This window comes from Xenopus laevis, chromosome 7L (assembly GCF_017654675.1).
Source record: "Xenopus laevis strain J_2021 chromosome 7L, Xenopus_laevis_v10.1, whole genome shotgun sequence".
NCBI classification, from domain to species: Eukaryota; Metazoa; Chordata; class Amphibia; order Anura; family Pipidae; genus Xenopus; species Xenopus laevis.
Window position 1 is genome coordinate 128,734,780 of NC_054383.1, and position 21,508 is coordinate 128,756,287.

General features: G+C 39.1%; 1 protein-coding gene across 1 annotated transcript; it reads left to right on the forward strand.

Moving 5' to 3' along the window:
• The first annotated feature begins 1,996 nt into the window (after positions 1-1,996).
• Positions 1,997-20,634, forward strand: LOC108695943 (sialic acid-binding Ig-like lectin 5). Its single transcript, XM_041569708.1, has 6 exons — positions 1,997-2,171; positions 4,460-4,822; positions 8,531-8,896; positions 11,949-12,242; positions 19,200-19,311; positions 20,201-20,634. Exons 1-6 carry the CDS (start codon positions 2,096-2,098, stop codon positions 20,280-20,282), a joined length of 1,293 nt encoding a protein of 430 aa, XP_041425642.1. The 5' UTR covers positions 1,997-2,095; the 3' UTR covers positions 20,283-20,634.
• Positions 20,635-21,508: the final 874 nt, after the last annotated feature.

Genomic DNA, 21,508 nt, shown 5'->3' on the forward strand with positions numbered 1-21,508 from the left:
GCAACAAATACATAACAGGGAGCACAAGAGAATATTATTTGGGGCAAGATAAGAAAAGCAGAAGTATAAAGAGAGATGACTAGAGGAGATATAAATGAGAAAAGCGAAATAGAATGTAAGTCAAGAGGAGAGGAGAGCATTGTGTCAGGAGAGAGAGGAGAAACAATGAGAGAAATAGAAGAATATTTCCATGGAACAGAGTAAGGTCCAATTGTCACACTTTTATTTAGCCAAATGGATTTTACATTCAAAACAACCCTAATTTATTCCACCGTGTTGTTCAGACTGGGTCTTAGAAAGTGCTGAGTACTTATGACCCAGGAATAAGCTGCAATTGATGTCTATTTATGAGGATTTTTCTTCTTGCTTTTTTGCGCAAATACTGTAATGCTGAATATTTGCTGTATTTCTGAGTTCTGGTTTGTAGGAAAGGCAAATAAAGTAAGTACTGTAGCTGCTATTGTATTTATAGAACATATTTCTGTTATTTTTTAAAATATATTTTTTTAGGGCTGATAGAATTACGACATTGTGATAATTGAAATTGAGTGGTTTTGAAAAACATATAATTATTTGATACAGGGGCAACAAAGGAGCAAGCCTCTGGAAAGCTGGAGGAGCAATAGGGGCCATGTCTTGGGAACTGTTTTTTAAGGGGTTTTAAGCAACATGGGAATTGTAGGATTGAGTGAGTTCAGAGGTATGGAATAGGGACCTTTAAAAGGAATGATGTCTGGGGGTTAGAAAGATCTTACGAGAAGCGCAGGGAATGAACAGCTTGGATGGCAGACCCTCTGTAAGTAATGCTGTTTGGCATCTGGGAGGCTGTCATGGGCCACGACCAGGAATAAATTACAGAGGCATCTTCTTGCACTGCTAGATGGAGAGCAGAAGAGAGGTGGTGGCAATGATGAGGTTCAGGAAGCACAGAAGGGATGGCTGTGGAGAACAGCGGGAGGTCTGGAGTAGGTGCCAAGTGGGGGCAGAAATGGAGCCATCAACAAACAGGCATGTAGGTTCAGCAGGAGACTTCAGTGGTCCAAGTGCATGGGGAGAGGTGGGGAATCAACACATACAACACTTGCAAAATCTTGTCATAGTTAACTGTGCAACATTGCCAGAATACAGCCATATCTCAGTTCAGAATCAACCAAAACACTTATTCAGTCTCTTATCATCTTCCGCCTTTATTACTGCAACCTACTCCTCACAGGTATTTCAACAAGTTGCCTTTCACAACTCCAATCTGTTCTAAATGCGGCTGCTAGACTCATTCATCTAGCTCACCGCTCAACATCAGCTGCTCCCATATGTATGTCCCTTCACTGGCTCCCAATCTCCTCTAGAATCAAATTCAAATTACTCACTCTTACATTTAAGGCCCTTAACAGTGAAGCTCCTTCACATATTTCATCTCTGATCTCCAAATACACTCTTTCACGCAACTTTCACTCTGCTTCTGATCTTCGCCTCTCTTCTCCTCTCATCACTTCTGCACATTCTCATCTACAAGACTTCTCTTGGGCTTCTGCTTTTCTCTAGAACTCTCTGCCTCGAGCTGTCAGACTTTCTCCTTGTTTCCAAACTTTTAAATGCTCCTTAAAGACCCACCTGTTTAAAGAAGCTTATTCAATGTACCTTAATTAATCAATCATTGTTGTATCATAAATCATACATTTGTTTCTAAAATCCTAATTTCTCAATTGCACCCTAACCTTTAGTTTGTAAACTCTAATTTGTAGGGCCCTCTAATCTTATTGTACTCTGTAACCCTTGTTTGTTATCCACCATTTTCTCCCTGTTTGTTATAACCAAGGTAAAGCACTGCGTATCTTATCGGCGGTATATAAATAAATGATGATGGTGATGATCTGGTCCTGCAATTTGGAGTGAAGTAGTCTTTACCTACCTACTTTACCAACTTTATATAATAATAATAATAATAGTGCACATAAAATATAACCAATCACAGATATCACTTATTTGTACACAGACAGAGAATGATTTAATGATGGATTCAGCTAAGCCCAGTGTGATCTAATAGATCTAATCTGATTGACCGCTCACTGCCTTGGGAACACCAATAAACATCAGGATGGGGCACATACAGCCTCAGATTTGCCAACATGGGTTTGTGGTTGTGTTCCTTCTCTTGTCCTTGCCTTGGAAGGGTGAGTATGAGCCTCTGTGTTTCGCTGTCTATAAAATGTTGCTGTGGGTCTATTTTCATAAACTATTTGCCTGCTGTAGATCCTAGAGATACAGTTACTGATCTATGCCACACATGTTTACTTGATAGACTTGGTACTACAAGACCAAATATCTCTGTCAGGGAAAGGGTTAAACATTAGAGGGTAAATTTACTTAAGCATTTTGCACCTTGTCCCACCAGCAGATTGGAGTACTAGGACCTACACTGTCACCATGAATACAATGTTGCCTGTGCTTGTCTGCACTGTATATACATGAGGGGTTGGGGAGGCACATAGGACTCATGGAAAGTCTATATCAAGGAAAACAAAGGTCATAGTTGACTCACCCAGTATATGAGGAGGTCCAGGTGCAATGCCCTGAACCTTCAGCTAAGGGAGCGGATAAGGACCGTTGAGCAATTGGACAGGCACTCAATGGAACAATCCTCCACACAGATGTGTAAACGAAAATGTATTTTATTCGGTATCCATAGCACAGCCTTACACATTTCGTAACAACACTGATTCTTAAGGTGTCTATTATTAAGTATCAGTGTTGATACGAAAGATTTAAGGCTGTGCCATGGATACCGAATAAAATATATTTTCGTTTACACATCTGTGTGAAGGATTGTTCCATTGAGTGCCTGTCCAATTGCTCTACAGTCCTTATCTGCTCATGGAAAGTGGTAAGGACAGGAATGCAAAATATTTCCTGGCATCTCAGGACCCCCTTTCTTTTTAAATGGGGAATGTAATTTATTAATAAAAATATGCAATATAATACAGGCCACATCTTCTCAGGGTATTTTTATCCATGAGGAAAAATCAGCACTGCTGGGCCACCAGTTTGGCGGGGTCTGCTGGGGGAGGTTATTGAACCTAAAGTCCACATTTAGGTTTTCAAAGGGCCCACTGTGCTGTTTATCTGTTCACGGGGGGATTAGTAAATAGCTGGCAATGGGAACTGCTTCCACTGCATATAACAACGAAATTCAGCCATATGTACTGTAGAAGGTTACCCACCCAAGTTACAATGTACAATGGATCCCGATTGTGGATTTCCATCGACCGCCTTGACACCTGCATTGAATCTCCTGAGGATTTTAGAAAAACGTTCATTACTGCAGTGTGGATTAAAGGAGAATGAAATGCTAAACACCTGGTGAATGCCAAAATGTGAGGTACTAATGATTGGGTTGGGGTTGGGTTGTACTTGCCCAGCCGCAGCACACATAACTTTTTGTGTGGAACAGTGGAACTTCATGTAGCCCATTCCAGTGACATCAACCATGACGGGGGTGGCTCCATGACTGATTTGGAAAGTGAATTCTGTTCTCAACATCGGGCTAGGTCGGGCCAAGGTTGAGAAAGGGCAGCCGGTATTTCTGTTCACTAAAAACTGCACTGACCAGGGGTATAACTCAAGAAGCACATCCTCGCCATCTTCTTCTGTCTCTGTTTGGGTCCAAGAAGACGCATGTGTAGTAGAGAAGAAACTAAACATAGCAGCAAAATGCCACCTTTTTACTCTACTGCACATACACCTGCCCACACCCAGAGTGAAGAAGAAAAAAGAAGAGGAAGATTGTTCCAAAAGAGGTTCTACAGTACCACTTGGCAGTGCTTTTTTTGCTAACAGGAGTCCTGGCTGATGTATCAGGTAAGGGATTATGGTGTAGAGGGGCTAACATTTTGGAACACCTCCAGTGATTTAAGCTTTTGTTCTCCTTTAAAGCTGCCATATTGATCCCTGCATGGCTCTGCCTCAAAGGATCTGTTCTTGTTTCATTATCACTGAGAATTGGTAAAACACTGGGGGTGCATCACAAAAGTCTGATTACACAACATCGGCATCAGTAGCAGAGCCATAGAGTGCCACTCCCTAGTATTATATGTAGTATTTTTGTGCTTTTCTTGCTAAAATATTTCATTCAAGGGCATATTTATATATTGTGTGGCTTGTATTTTATTTTAGGTACTGCTGCTGCAGTCCTGAGGGAGTTGTATGCCTCTCCTTTACCTGGTTCAGCCCTGGTGGAGACAATTAACATTTCCAACCCCTACAAATTGGGATCTTCTTTGTTAGAGCCCCAGTGTGTCACTGGAGATCAGGACCATGAAAGGGTTACATATTAGTTTTGTGTATTTATTTGTATGATCTTTAATTCATTTTTTAAATTTCTTTTCATTGTTCCTCTGCTTTGAATAAACAGACAGGCGCACTCACAAAAATACAGTCACAAATCTACATATTTTTTCCACAGGTGCTGACTGTCAACTGGAGGGTTACAGACTAAATGCCCAGCGGTCAGTGTCAGTGGAATCTTGTCTGTGTGTGGAAATTCCCTGTACATTTACCATTCCTTTATATAGAACTTTATCTACAAGTGTCACAGGGATGTGGAGGAGAACAGACATTAGTGACATTGTTGCCTCTACAGATGCCTCTAAGGTTTCTCAGAGAACAAAAGGCAGATTCACCTTGACTGGGAAAGTACATAAAGGAGACTGTTCATTCTCTATCAGCAATGCACAACCAGAGGATCAAGGAGAATATGTATTCCAATTTGAAGATGGAGACCATAAATATTCCTATAGTTCATACAAGCTCAATGTGATTGTGACAAGTGAGTGAGAGAAAACCAGTGAATATTACAGGTGGGATGTACAGTGGGATGGGACTAATCTGTACAATATGTCATTATACTCATGTCACATGGAAAGATTTTTCTCACCAAAACCCAAAGACATATTATTGGGCAATGTCAATGTTTAGCACAATATAACACATACATTTTTCAATGGCGAATGGAAAGTAGATAAAGTCCCGCTCTAATCTCAGAGTGGCAGAGCAAGGCTTTAGTTATTTTAGTTAGCAGACATACAGGACTGTGATTGGTTAGCTTGAATGCATACTTAATAGTGAACAGGCAGTGGCTAGAGCAACAGGCAGAGGAAAGAAGTCTATTGAGTCAGTTCCTAAGCTCAGGTCACTGACATCAGCCAAGAGCAGACTGAGCATGTGCAGTAGTTTGGACAAAAGATGGAGAGCTACTGTGGGCATCTTCAGAGGAATGATCTTCATTTCTATAGAGCTTTGGTGGCTTTGGGCAGGGACAAAAGCCTAAAACACAAGGCCAAACATTTCTCACCATATTCTTTTTTTAGGCTTTAGTGCACATTTAAATTTAGTTTCACAAAATGTCCTTCCAAACAAAAACTATTTTAATTAGGGATGCACCGGATCCACTATTTTGAATTCGGCCAAACCCCTGAATCCTTTGTGAAACATTCGACTGAATACCGAACCGATTTGCATATGCAAATTAGGGGTGGGAAGGAGAAAACATTTTTTACTTCCTTGTTTTGTGACAAAAAGTCAAGTGGTTTCCCTCCCCACCCCCTAATTTGCATATGCAAATTAGGATTTGGATTCAGGTCGGCTGGGCAGAAGGATTCGTCCGAATCCTGCTGAAAAAGGCCGAATCCTGGATTCTGTGCATCCCTAATTTTAATTACCAAAGGCATGTGTAAACTGAAAAATTGAATTTTGCCTAATAAAACTAAATGTAATACAGAGAAATTTCCCAATATACATTCATTACCCATTTTTGGTGATTTTAAAGGTATTGGTAAATGTAATTGCAATTAAAAGCAATATTTCTCAGTCCTCACTGCTGATTCTTTTGAACAATGCAGTAGAAGGCAGTTATTTCTGTAGCCCGGATTCCAATTCCCAAACTGTTTCTTCGCGTCTAGAGCTGGAGTCTGCCATTTTCTTTCAATAGTGAGAACCAGTAGTGTAGAAAAGAGCATGGGACACAATTCCACTCTTACTAGCAATTTTAAAGGGGCTGTTCATCTTCCAAAACTATTTTCGGTTTAGTTGGTTTCAGTTATTTCACCAGAAATAAACACTTTTTTCAATTACTATATTTAACAATTTTCTATTTGTGATCATTTTTCTAAAATGAAGTATAAACTGTAATTTTTACCTTCTTATGTCTTTCTGAAGCAGCTCAGGGTGGGTCGCTGACCCTGTAACTGATTTAAATTGATACATTTAGTTGATCCATTTCTTATCTTTGTCCCTGCTGAGTTTCATTAAAGGCAGCTGTTAGAATTGATACAATAGTCGCTAATGTCTCACAGATGCTGCAGAGAATAAACAAATGTAGCAAACTAAAATAATTTAAAAAATGTATTTATATATATTGGAAACATAAATATTGCTTAGCATATGTATGCACTATGAAATAAAAATCAGTTTTTGGGTGGAGGGCCCCCTTTAATTAACAAGCAACAATGCAGTCAGCTAATTAAGTGGTTCACCTTTAAGTTTAAAATTAAGAATGACCAATTCTAAGCAACTTTTCAATTTGTCTTATTTTTTTTAATATTTTAAAAATGAGTTGCCTTCTTCCAGCTTTCAAATGGGGGTCACTTACCCCATCTAAAATGTTCTGCAAAGCTACATATTTGTTGTTATTGCTATTTTTTATTACTGATCTTTCTATTCAGGCCTCTCCTATTCATATTCCAGTCTCTTATTCAAATTAATGCATGGTTACTATGGTAATTTGGATCCTAGCAACCAGACTACTGAAACTTGCTGAACTTGAAAACTGGAGAGCTGCTGAATAAAAAGCCAAAAAAACTCAAAAACCACAAATAATAAAAAATGAAAACCAATTGCAAATTGTCCCAGAATATCACTCTCTACATCATACAGTGTACTAAGATGTAACTAGTATTTAGAAAACTGAACAACTCCTTTAGGAGAATTGGAAATTAATACGTGAGTGTCTGACTAGAAAAGCAAAGCAATAGATGTGATACTGTATGTGGTATTGCATTTGGTAGTTAAGCAGAGGGAGGGAAGGCTTTTTTAAACAAGTGCATTTTAAGAGATTTCTTGAAAGCAGAAAGGTTGGGAGAAAGTCGGACAGACCGTGGGAGAGCGTTCCAGAGGAGGGGTGCAGCCCTTGCAAAGTCTTGAATGAGCATGTGAGGAGGTAATGAGAGAAGAGTTGAGTAGCAGGTCAGTAGAGGAGAGTAGTAAGCGAGTGGGTGAGTATATAGAGATGAGTTCAGAGATGTAGGGTGGGGCAGAGTAATGAAGTGCTTTGAAAGTCAGTGTCATTAATTTGAATTTGATTCTGAAAGGTAGCGGAAGCCAGTGTAGGGATTGACAGAATGGCGAGGCAGAGGAGGAGCGGTTGCTGAGGTGTATGAGCCTCGCAGCAGTGTTCATTATGGACTGGAGAGGTGACAGTCTCTGGAGGGGGAGGCCAATTAATAGAGAGTTACAGTAGTCTAGACGTGATATGATAAGAGAGTGAATAAGAATTTTGGGGCAACTTGGGTGATAAATGGTATTTTGGATATGTTCCTCAGGTGAAAGTGACATGATTTAATAAGTGATTGGATATGAGGAGTGAAGGACAAGGCAGAATCTAGGGGGACAGGGGGTGATAGTGGAATTGTTAACTACGATGGAAACTTCCGGGATGTTACTGGTGTTAGTTGGAGAAAGAGAACTGTTTCAATTTTAGAGAGGTTTAATTTATGGTAGCGTAGCGATATCCAAGTAGAGACAGTGGACAGGCAGGAAGATACTCGAGTTAGGAGTTCTGGGTTGAGATCAGGAGAGGAGAGATAGATCTGAGTATTGTCAGCATAGAGGTGGTAATGGAAACCATACGAGTTGATAAGTTTGGTGAGGAAGTATAGAGGGAGAATAATAAGGGGCCCAGGACAGATATGAGCACATACAGTATAGTGGCATATGCTGAGTCTGCCACTGGTCTACTATGGAGATGGCATAGTAAAACAATTTGTAAAAAGTCTTCATTTCAAAAGATTTTTGGTAGTTTTTTTTGCTAATCAGTGGTTTTTATGGTGAAAGAACTGGAACAAGGTAAAGCTGAGCACACTCCCTCCTTTCTCCAGGTGGCCTGGTGCACAATGCAAGAGGGTACGGCAACCCCCAAAGACAATTGTACAGAAATACACTGGCACTCAAGGCAATTTAAGTGCAGGGTTACCCCTTGCTATTTATTTTGTGCGCACGAAATAAATAGCAAGGGGTAACCCTGCACTTCAATTGCCTTGAGTGCCAGTGTATTTCTGTACAGTTGTATGGTCAAAGAACATATTTTGGTTGCTGGGGCCATGACCTGATATAATTTTACACTGCAAGTTGTAGAGATACAGAGTAAGAAATCATTTAAAACCCTAAGCAAGAAGACCAGCTGATTTAGTTAATTCATATTTCAGCCTGAAATATATTTTTCATATGTATTACTATATTTCATTTGTTGTTGTTTTCACAGAAGCTGACAGTCAAACACCAAGTTATACTCTATGTGCCCAGCGGTCAGTGTCAGTGGAATCTGGTCTCTGTGTGGAAATTCCCTGTACATTTACCTTTCCTTCATATAGAAATTTATCTACAAGTGTCACAGGGATGTGGAGTAGACCAGACATTAGTGACATTGTTGCAGCCTCTACAGATGCCTCTAAGGTTTCTGAGAGAACAAAAGGCAGATTCACCTTGACTGGGAAAGTACATGAAGGAGACTGTTCATTCTCTATCAGCAAAGCACAACCAGAGGATCAAGGGACCTATGTATTTAGAATTGAAGATGGAGACATTAGATATTCCTATATGTGGAACAAGCTCAATGTGACAGTGACAAGTGAGTAAGAGAAAACCAGTGAATATTACAGGTGGGATGTACAGTGGGATGGGAATAATCTGTACAATATGTCATTATACTCATGTCACATGGAAAGACAAGACATATTATTGGGCAATGTCAATGTTTAGCACAATATAACACATCAATTGTTTCAATGGCAGATAGAAAGTAACTTTTACCAGAATGCTTCATGATCATCGCTGATTGGATGCTGTGTTAATAAATTATACCTGGTATGTATTTTTGGGCTGGGAGATATGAACAAGGAAATTACTTTTAAAGGGGACCTAAAGCCTAAAATAAATGATAACTATGAATAATATATTTTTCATGCTGAACATAATCATAAACATTCTGAACTTACTGCACCTGTCCAGAGTTTAAGATGTCCAATAAAAGTAATGATTTATGTCTTCAAAGTTGCCCACAGGGGTGTCACCATCTTGTGACTTTGTTTGACTATTTTTCGAGTTCTTTATTTGGGATCATTACAAGGTAGGAATAGTCACACAACTAGGGATGCATTTGAATTTAGAATCCAGATAAAGTCTTGCTCCGAGATCAGAGCACCAAAGCAAGGCTTTAGTTATTTTAGTAAACAGACAGACAGGACTGTGATTGGTTAGCTTGAATGCATACAGTACTTAATAGTGAACAGGCATTGACTACAGCAACAGGCAGAGGAAAGAAGAATATTGTGTCAGTCCCAGGTCACTAACATCAGCCAAGAGCAGACTGAGCATGTGCAGTAGTTTGGACAAAAGATGGAGAGCTACTGTGGGCATCTTCAGAGACATGATCTTCATTTCTATAGAGCTTTGGTGGCTTTGGGTTGGGACAAAAGCTTAAAACACAAGGCCAAACATTTCTCACCATATTCTTTTTTTGGGCTTTAGTTCAGATTTAAATTTAGTTTCACAAACTGTCCTTCTAAACAAAAACTACTTTAATTACCAAAAGTGTGTGTGAGCCAAAAAAATAGATGTTTTTGCCTGATAAAACTAAATGTAATACAGAGAAACTTCCCAATATACATTCATTACCCATTTTTGGTGATTTTAAAGGTATTGGTAAATGTAATTGCAATTAAAAGCAGTATTTCTCAGTCCTCACTGCTGATTCTTTTGAACAATGCAGTAGAAGGCAGTTATTTCTGTAGCCCGGATTCCAATTCCCAAACTGTTTCTTCACGTCTAGAGCTGGATTCTGCCATTTTCTTTCAATAGTGAGAACCAGTAGTGTAGAAAAGAGCATGGGACATAATTCCACTCTTAGTAGCAATGTTAAAGGGGTTGTTCACCTTCCAAAACTATTTTCGGTTTAGTTGGTTTCAGTTATTTCACCAGAAATAAACACTTTTTTCAATTACTATTCTTAACAATTTTCTATTTGTGATCATTTTTCTAATATGAAGTATAAACTTTATTTTTTACCTTCTTATGTCTTTCTGAAGCAGCTCGATGTGGGGGGGGGGGTCGCTGACCCTGTAACTGATTTAAATTGATACATTTAGTTGATCCATTTCTTATCTTTGTCCCTGCTGAGCAGAATCCCTGAGTTTTATTAAAGGCAGCTGTTAGAATTGATACAATAGTCGCTAATGTTTCACAGATGCTGCTGAGAAATGAATAAACGAATGTAGCAAACTGTAAATGTAATTGGTGTACATTGGAAAGTTGCTTAGCATTTGCACTATGCAAATAAATCTGTTTTTGGGTGGAGGGCCCCCATAATTACCCAAGCAACAATGCAGTCAGCTAATTAAAGGGGTGGTTCACCTTTAAATTTAAAGTTAAGAATGACCAATTCTAAGCAACTTTTCATTTTGTCTTATTTTTTTTTAATATTTTAAAAATGATTTGCCTTCTTCTTCTGACACTCTCTAGCTTTCAAATGGGGGTCACTGACCCCATTTAAACATTTTCTGCAAAGCTACACATTTAGGGGCATATTTATCAAGGGTCGAATTTCAAATTGAAAAAACTTCGAAGTTCGAATTCAAAAAGATCAACTGAAATTAAGTCAAAGTTTTTTTTTTGGTCGAATAGGTCTATATTCGGCCGAATTCGAATCGTAGGAATAGCGCATTCAATCAAATGACTCCAAATAGCTTCTAGGAGGTCCTCCATAGGCTAAAACAGCAATTCGGCAGGTTTTAGATGGTGAATGGTCGAAGTCGTATTTTTTAAGAGACAGTACATAATAAATTTCTATATTCTAATGTTCGAATTTTTTTCAAATTCTAATTTGGGCTGTTCCCTGGTGCACAAAAATATTTAGAAAATACAAATTCTTTTCATTCAAAAATTCACCTCAACCTTTGATAAATCTGCCCCCCATTGTTATTGCTACTTTTTATTACTGATCTTTCTATTTAGGCCTCTCCTATTCATATTCCAGTCTCTTATTCAAATGAATGCATGGTTGCTAGGGTAATTTGGATCCTAGCAACTAGACTGCTGAACTTGAAAACTGGAGAGCTGCTGAATAAAAAGCCAAAAAAACTCAAAAAACACAAATAATAAAAAATGAAAACCGATTGCAAATTGTCCCAGAATATCACTCTCTTCATCATACAGTGTACTAAGATTTAACTAATATTTAGAAAGCTGAACAACCCCTTTAGGAGAATTGGAAATGAATACGTGAGTGTCTGACTAGAAAAGAAAAGCAATACAATAAAATAAGATAAATAAATCTGTTTTTTGTTACTCGAGTCAATTTCCATGAGAACTAGATTTCATTTGCAGCTTGACAAGAAGTCTAATAACTCCAAAATTGTACAAAACAAAAATTGAAGAATGAACTGAAAATGAAAATCTATAACATAATAATGCTAATTTAAAGGTGAACAACCATAACACACTGTAAATACTTTGTATAAATGCGTTATGTCATTTAGAAAGTGATCACGTGCAAAATAATCAAAATTAGTTGGATCGTTTACAGCAGAGACCCACAATATTTTCCCTAATTAATTAAAATACACTGTGTGACAAACATGTCTCATTAATATCTGTTCCATTTTTATCTCCCAATTCTGTTATAGATCTACCAGAACCGACTATATCCCCTGTGGGGAAGCTGATCGCTGGGAAGCAAATAACACTGACGTGTACGTCTCATCCAGCATCTCAAGGGTGCAAGGGAATCATCACATGGGAAGGAAGGAGAAACATAGAGAACACAACTAACTATGAGAGGAAGGATGAGGCTGGGAAAATCACCTCTATATCAGTTATAAGATTTACTCCATCCCAGAGAGATCACAAGAGCTCACTAACATGTACAGTGACTTACAGTGGGGTCTCCACTAACAGCAGCATCACCCTGGATGTTGAGTGTAAGTTTCCTCTCTTCCTCTTCCTCACTGACATCAAATATCTCCTCACCCACATTGGTTTTATTTATCCCCTACATCTCCTCAGACACAGGATTGTTAATCTTTCATATTTCCATTGTTGCATTACATTACCAAAAGACAATTAATTGTGGTTTTAAAAACTATAAAATTACTAGCATTTGAATTTTGATAAATGGGCGTCCCCAAGTTGCCTCTACATCCCAGTCTACATCCTTGTGCCTTTATATTGTCACTGAACAACCCCTCAGTGACTTCTAATATCCTTATCATTTACAGTAGGGGGTACATTATCCCTTATAATACATGAGTGATACTCACAGTTCCCTGTATAACTCAGCCTGCAGCCTTGTGCCTTTATATGGTCACAGAACAACCCCTTAGTGACTTCTAATATCCTTATCATTTAGAGTAGGGGGTACATTATCCCTTATAATACATGAGTGATACTCAGAGTTCCCTGTATAACTCAGCCTTATGCCTTTATATGGTCACAGAACAACCCCTTAGTGACTTATAATATCCTTATCATTTACAGTAGGGGGTGTATTATCCCTTATAATACATGAGTGATACTCAGAGTTCCCTGTATAACTCAGCCTGCAGCCTTGTGCCTTTATATGGTCACAGAACCCCTCAGTGACTTCTAATATCCTTATCATTTACAGTAGGGGGTACATTATCCCTTATAATACATGAGTGATACTCAGAGCTCCCTGTATAACTCAGCCTGCAGCCTTGTGCCTTTATATGTTCACAGAACAACCCCTCAGTGACTTCTAATATCCTTATCATTTACAGTAGGGGGTACATTATCCATTATAATACATGAGTGATACTCACTTCCCTGTATAACTCAGCCTGCAGCCTTGTGCCTTTATATGGTCACAGAACAACCCCTCAGTGACTTCTAATATCCTTATCATTTACAGTAGGGGTTACATTATCCCTTATAATACACGAGTGATACTCAGAGTTCCCTGTATAACTCAGCCTGCAGCCTTGTGCCTTTATATGGTCACAGAACCCCTCAGTGACTTCTAATATCCTTATTATTTACAGAAGGGGGTACATTATCCCTTATTATACATGAGTGATACTCAGAGTTCCCTGTATAACTCAGCCTGCAGCCTTGTGTCTTTATATGGTCACAGAACAACCCCTCAGTGACTTCTAATATCCTTATCATTTACAGTAGGGGGTACATTATCCCTTATAATACATGAGTGATACTCAGAGTTCCCTGTATAACTCAGCCTGCAGCCTTGTGCCTTTATATGGTCACAGAACCCCTCAGTGACTTCTAATATCCTTATCATTTACAGTAGGGGGTACATTATCCCTTATAATACATGAGTGATACTCAGAGTTCCCTGTATAACTCAGCCTGCAGCCTTGTGCCTTTATATGGTCACAGAACAACCCCTCAGTGACTTCTAATATCCTTATCATTTACAGTAGGGGGTACATTATCCCTTATAATACATGAGTGATACTCAGAGTTCCCTGTATAACTCAGCCTGCAGCCTTGTGCCTTTATATGGTCACAGAACAACCCCTCAGTGACTTCTAATATTCCTGTTTTTATTCTTTAATTTGTACTTTTTTCACCTACTTCACTGTCATTAAGTAACAGTGCATCTGTATATAAAATATTGTATTCAGGGGGAGGCCAATTTATCAACATTCTGATTTTAGTGGTTTTAGAAACCACGAAATACTAATATCTCTAAAACCACTAATGCCTAGATATTAATATGAAAAGGGCAAAAAAAATAAAAATGTGGAACTAATCCAAAAACCTCAATATCCTTGTGCAATTACACATGAAAATAATATTGAAAAAGCTTGAATTAGAGAAAGATTTTACAATTTGATAAGTACAACTCCTACCAACTTCTACATGACCTCAACAACTTTTGAATAGCTTTGTAGTACAGCTATGGGATCCATTATCTGGAAACCCATTATACTGAAAGTTCAGAATTATGGAAAGGCCATCTCCCTTAGACTTCATTATAATAAAATAATCCTGATTTTTCATTATTTCCCTTTTCTCTGTAATAATAACACAGTAGCTTTTACTTGATCCCAACTAAACATGATTTTAATAAATAACCCCCTAAAAGTTAAGTGTCAACCCTTTTGGAGATCAGTGCCCTGTAGAGCTTACAATCAAATGAGTAATTTATAGACACAGGATATTAATTGCTGCAGGTTCCAGTATTGCTGATCTCTTTGGAGCAGTAGATCAAAACAGTATTGTATATTGTAGATGGGTCCATAGCAGTGGTGCATAAGGGGGAACATACTGTAATTACCATCTTTCTGTGAATTTTCCCCAATATCTGCTAACCAGCCCTGAGGATTAAAGGGATTAATTAGCTACTTAAACATTTGCACCAATAATTCATAATTACTAATGAGTAAAACCACACTTAAAAACATTGGTGAAATTTTGCCACATGCAGAGAAGTCTATAGATATTTTTTTCTTGTGTTAAAGACATTGTATTTAATGGATTTTTTTTCCCTGGAAAAAATGCATGGAGAAATTCTAATGTTCTTGACATATCTTTTATGACAAAAAACCCTCCATTTCTCCAGATGATACAAAATGCATTGCCGTTGGCATTATTCTTGCATTTCCCATGTGTAATTCAGTATTTCCAAAGGAGGAATAAGGAATTACTTGCTTCAGTTGTGTAACCCTATTTAGACTAGTTATGGGCAAATCTGACCTGTTTTGTTTTGCCCAAAATTTGCGAAACGACAAAAATTTGCCAAAAATCTGCCAAAAAAAAATCTGCCAAAAATTGTTTTCACCTATTGGAGACTATGGGCTTCATTTTCATGGCAAATCTTGGCACTCACCACTTATCGTTCCATCTCATTTAGAATGTAGGATGAACAATCTCAATAAAAACAAATTTTCTTATCAATACAGGGCCTGAATCCCATTTGCTATGTGAAAGATACTTGGATTTTTAATGCAGTGCCTCTCAGTGGGCACTGATGAATTACACCTCAGGGGAATTCCACTAGGACAAATAAATCACATGTGCAACAAACAAATAGAACTTGATATGGTAATAAAGGCAAGCAAAAATGGACTAATAACAATTTCACCCCTGCCTTGGGGAACCTGTGTGGTGAATCCAACCCTGGCACAGTCTTTACAAGGACACAGTCTCACACTCCACTCCAGGTGAACAAAGACAGTCTCCAGTCAGTTTAGTCTCTTCCCCTTGGGGCAGGTAGCGCTACCTGCCCCAAAGTACCTCTCCTTTTGATAACATAGTTGCTCCCCTGTAACACACAGATGCCTGTCTTCACACAGGGGACACACACTGTAGCCTTCCAGATTTTTGGGCAGATGTTTATCTGGGAGGCAGTCAGGTGGGTTAATACATGGGGATACGCTGTTGACTCTGTTTACTGAAGGGGTGATTCTGAAATTTAAATCTCCCTGTGTACAGCCAAAGAGATGAGATCCAATGTTGAATAATGTAAGTTTATGCATTAATAATGTAAAAATAGAAGAAGGTTGAGCACATTCATACATTTCCAACAAAACACTCTCCTATCAGGATGCTAGAATCGGAAATCCCTGATATCTCTTTGGCCAATTGGGAAACACTTGGAATTACAAGTATAGCACAACTGTTTCTGGATAAAGATCTGAATACGTATGAGACTTTACAAACTGATTTTAATCTCCCTAAACGCGATTTCTACAAATATTTACAAATTAGACATTTCCTGAACTCCCACGTAGAAAGCCTATCCAGACCACCCACGCCTTTTGAACGCATATGTTTTCGCAATGCTGGGTGTCGAAAAGGACTGTCCAAAGTATACCAAGCTATTATGCCTGGCCTAGGGCCAACCAAACCGTTACACATTCAAAGATGGGAACAGGACCTCAACATTGATCTCCCAATGATGCAATGGACCCGAATAGCAGCTATTGCTTCCAAATACACCAAATGTACAAACCATGTAGAAAACATTCGAAAGATATTGTATAGATGGTATAAAACACCTTCAACGCTACACAAGATGTTACCTAATGAGTCAGACATTTGCTGGAGGTGCAACACTGCGAAGGGCGACATGCTACATGTTTGGTGGACCTGTCCCAAAATAATGCCGTTCTGGCAGCTAATCAACGACCTACTCTCAGAGATATTCAACACACCGATAAAAGTTACACCAGCGATGGCACTCTTAAACCATGGCATACCCGACCTAATCCCAGAGGCTAGAAAACTAACCTTTCACATCCTCACTGCAGCGCGCTTACTGATACCACGGCACTGGAAATCTACGGCTGTACCTGACAGAGAAAGTCTACTCAATCTAATAGATTCGAACCTTATACATGAAAGATATGCTGCCACGACCCTTGCACAAGTTGAAAAAGGTCTAGCAACACACAAGTTATGGGAGAAATGGAAACAGAAGCATCCAACAACTGACACCTGACCACTCTAGTAGTAAGTTCTTCAAAACTGAGGCACACCATGACTACCTCAGCTTTCCACTGGTCGATCCAACGGCACCGGGTTATCTGAAAATCAGCGAATTATCTCCCCCCTTCCCCCTCCCCAGGATGCTCAGCTTGGATTCATGGACAATGCCAGCCATATCCCCTTCACTCCCCCCTCCTTCCCCTTCCCCTTCCCCACCTCTACTCACCTTCCTTGCTTCACCGCTGTTTCTCTCTTCTCTCCAGTCTCCACTGGAAATTTCTTTGTTATCTGAAAATCAATAAGGCTACTTTTACACTTATTTGGACTACATGGGCCAATAAAATGTGTCTACAATGGGATATAACAGGTATGTAACACCATCTTGGCCACCCCTGTGCCATAGGTTATACATCACACATATCCTAAAAAATACTTTTTAACTGACAAGTCTGCCTGGAAGATTGGTCTTTGGAAGTGCCTGCTCATTTTTTCTATACGGTTATCTGCTCCCTCAGCTGAAAGTTCAGGGCAGTGCAATTGGATCCCTTCTCCAAATTGGTGAGTTTTTACTTTGAGACCTGAGAATTCTACTGCAAACCATCACCTATTAGTGTTTATGACACTATTATCACACATATCTTACCCTTAACAGGTCCTGAGTCCCTTTTGCTAAGTGAAAGGTTACTGGAAATTTACTCTCATGGCAGTGCCTCAACCTAATGGGATCTGGGAATACACCTGCAGATGGCTCCATTAGGAAAATACACTGTTTGCAGTAAAACACAGAAACATTATATAAAATTAAAGGCAAATTAAATATGCATTTCACATATTAATGACCCACTACCCTGGGAATCTCTGCTGTACGATCCTGGCACCTCCTTACCAGGCAAAGTCCCCACTCCATTAATGGTGGACAAAGAGTCTCAGTCCCTTTTCCCCATAGAGCTCTTTAGTCTCCCAGGTAGCGCTACCTGCCCAAATACCTCTCCTGCTGGACAGAGGTAGTTGCTCGCATGTGGCAGGCACACAAACAACACCTGTATCTGTACAGGAATACACACTGGATCCTTTCGGTTCTACCCTCCTTGGGCACAACTCACCCTGGGGATTCACACAGATGGGCAGGCTCATCCAGAGCTGGAACAGGCATCCACAGCGATGAAATCCAGTCAGCAAAGCACATGCAGCTTGCTTTATCCTCATGGGATAGCTCCCAGCACTCTCCATAGTGCAAGCACACAAAAGTCATCCAAGGTATAAAGCTGCATGGTTGAGCTTTCCAGGCTCTGGCTTACCCTACCCCAAGCACCTTCAGTGCTATTAAACTCCTTTTAAGCCACTACATCTGGCAGCCCTTCATAATCACTCTGTTCTCAGTGAAATTCAAAGCAGAGATGGCTGTGAGCACATGGCTCTACCTATATCAAAATAGTTGAGCAGCAGCAACACCTTCTGACACCCTCTGGTATCTGCCAGACACACTGCACAGGGACAAGGGCTTCTGCCCCTGCTGTCACTCTAGGTCCAACCCGTAGCTGGCCAGACAGGGGATTTCCACCATGTGGTACTTAAGGAACAGAGGGGAATTAACCCTTTTGATTGCTACGGGTACTTAAAGGCATGCATACCTCCCAACATTTGGAAAGAGAAAGAGGGACAAAAAGATTTGTCACTCTGAAAATGTTGTTGACCACGCCCATTTAATGGCCACACCCCTTAAATACCATATCCATTTTACAAAATTTGGCAGGTTATGGAAAGTTCGAACACATTTCTGGGGGTTTTAGGGTCAGGTTTTATGTTTTATTACAGTTTTGCTAATGAAGGTACATTGCCCTTTAAGCTGCAATTCACAGTTTCCCCAAGAATCCTGCTTATCATAAATAGTTACCATTGTTTCTTTGCTTATCTTAAATTGTTACAAATGTACCTCGGTGCAACTGTCACATATTCTGGGCTCTCAGTCAAAAGCCTCTTATTTAATTACATTTTAGAAAGTTTGTATCTTTTTCTGTCTGTTCAGTGTAGGAGATCAAAGAGAAAGACAGTACATTTCAGTAACAATCCAGGACTGCAGGTTGGGAGCTGTAAAAATCGGGATAATCAAAATCGGGGCATGCAGTATGATCCATTCAGTGGCCCCTGGGTTAAAGATCACATCAGATTGTTTTGGCCATGTGCATGGGAGGACAACTTTAAGTGTAACATAAATGTTCTTTGTCTTTGTTTATCCAGGACTGGAGGACACATTTAAAATAACTTCATCTTATTCGGCTTTTCTCTGGAGTTAGGATTTCTGTAGACAAAACAGTAAACTTGAAGGGAATTTATTGTAAAACACTGTTACTTTGCAAAACCTTCTACAAATTTTCAAGTTACTTCCTTAAAGTCATATGTAGAGTCCAAATCAACTTACCTAATGTCACCTCCTCCTCCTAATGTTGCACAATTTATTATCTTAGCTCTCCCACAGGACAATCACCTTAAAATATTAATGATACGTGGAATTTCCATCATGGTCCTCTCTGGTATTATAGCAGGGTCAGCAGTTTTGGTGATGAGATGCAGGAAAAAGTAAGTCTACCTTTACCTTCTGATAAAATTTGTGTAATCTGGTGTAAATTTGATAACCACTGTAGGTTTCAAAACAAAACTCTAGGTACTGCAACTCCATTTCAGGTTCAATAACCTTTGATTTATAAAATAAAATGAAATGAATGAATGTACTGTAACCCTTTATTGGTTTACTCACTTACTTTGGTGCAGTTATTACACCAATCAGAGGCCCGGAGTCTCTTTTCAAGATACTGGGAATTACAGTACAGGGCCTCCACCTAGTGGACACTGAGGAATTGCACCTCAGGGGAATTCCAACACACAGTTTGCAGTAAAACAATTATGAACTATATATATATATATATATATATATATATATATATATATATATATATATATATATATATATATATATATATATATATATATAAAACTGAAGAAAAAGAAATGGAGCATCTAATACACAATGCACTCCTGTACTGGGGACAAGTCGGGACCTACCTATCTCACTATTAGGTATCATCGGGCCCGTATTTGTGGTGAGGCCACAAAGGCCCGGGCCTAGGGCGGCAAAGTATCAGGGGCAGCATGCCTCTCCCTTTGGTACCTAGCAGTCGCTCCTATGTGGCTGGTGCACGAACAAGACAGGGGCTCCACCCACACTTGTAGTCTTGCCAATATTCTCCCCTGGGTGGCTCATTCACTGGGGTGCTCTCAGAGGTGGTCACACTGGAGATTACAGGCAGCTCTACAGCAGGGTCAATCCCAAACATAAAAAGTCTTTCCAATTTTCTAAAAATGTAATTAATACTTTTTATGTTCCTATTTCTTTAAATGTAAATGACGTATTTCTTAACACTGAATGATCATAAGTAATTATAACAATTCTGTGGCTGTGTTTTGCCAGGAGAAGGCCACCAAAAAAGACTGAAGACAATCAAAGATCATCGGCAAAAAATTATCAAGTGGTTTATTATAATACAGAATAAGAATGGCAACTGATCCGAGTCAATAGTTCTTGCCCTTTGGCTTGCAGCCCAGTTGGATCACTCTGTTCAAGTACAGGAAATTCTGTAGTTTTGTCAATTCAATTTATGATATGAATACTGGCACATTTAGATAATGTTTCATTAATGTTTAAGGAGATTTTATATTTATACTTTGTGCTCTACAGAAAATAACACATATTTGGAAGCATTGGTTGGTGTGTGTCTCTGTATATACAGTATTCAATGCAAATCAGTAAATTGGCTGTCCATTCATATAATAACTTCAATTTATTACATTACATACATTAGATAGGTTTAAAAAGGGGTTGGGTGTTATTTAGCAAGTGAGGGAATACAGGGTTATGGAAGAGCTCATAGTACAAGTTCATCCAGGGACTGGTCCCATTGCCATTTTGGAGTCAGGAAGGAATGTTAATGGTTCCACAAATTTGGGCCTGTTTGGTAAAAACTAGCAAGAATAAATCATTTTAATGAGAAATTCAAGTTGTGTAAATTAATGACATTTCACTAAAATTATTTTGATATTGTTTTTCTAGTAAGTAGAATAATTTGGAAAAAGGATCTCAATGTTTGAGACTTTCTACTTCATAATCATTATTTGAGCATTTATAGCATTTAAAGGATAAAGTAAATAATATAATGTAATAATATAATGTACTGCAGGTTATGACTAGTGAAACATTGATTTGAAAATCATAATAGTGCCTGACAACACCTGCTGAATGAGACAAGCTGATTTTTAGAAACATATTGTTTGCATTTTGAACCTAGGTTTGCCACCTTTTAGTTGTGGCCCTACTAGCCAGTGACGTAGAGGGTGGGGGCTGCCAGAGAGTGGCGTGGTTATGCCATTTTGGGGCAGGGTTATGATGTTTCAGGGCGGGGTTGTGATGTTTCGGGGGTGGAGTCACGAAGTTTCAATGCTGGTTTGCCCAGGAAGGGACTGCAGCACTTGGATTAGGTGAGTGGGGCAGATCTGAGGTGGGCCAGGGGCGGTAACAATAGGGTTTACACATTTACCGGCTAAATTTGTAATACCAGCCCGACCTTGGCTGGTATTTTACTGGCTAGGCTGGGGAAATACCAGGTGGCAATCCTATTTGAACCACTATTTTTAGCTATACCATAACAATATTGCATAAAAAGGAATACAAATAATTACCAATTAATGTGAAGCAAAATAAAAAAAGTGGACTGAGTTTTTA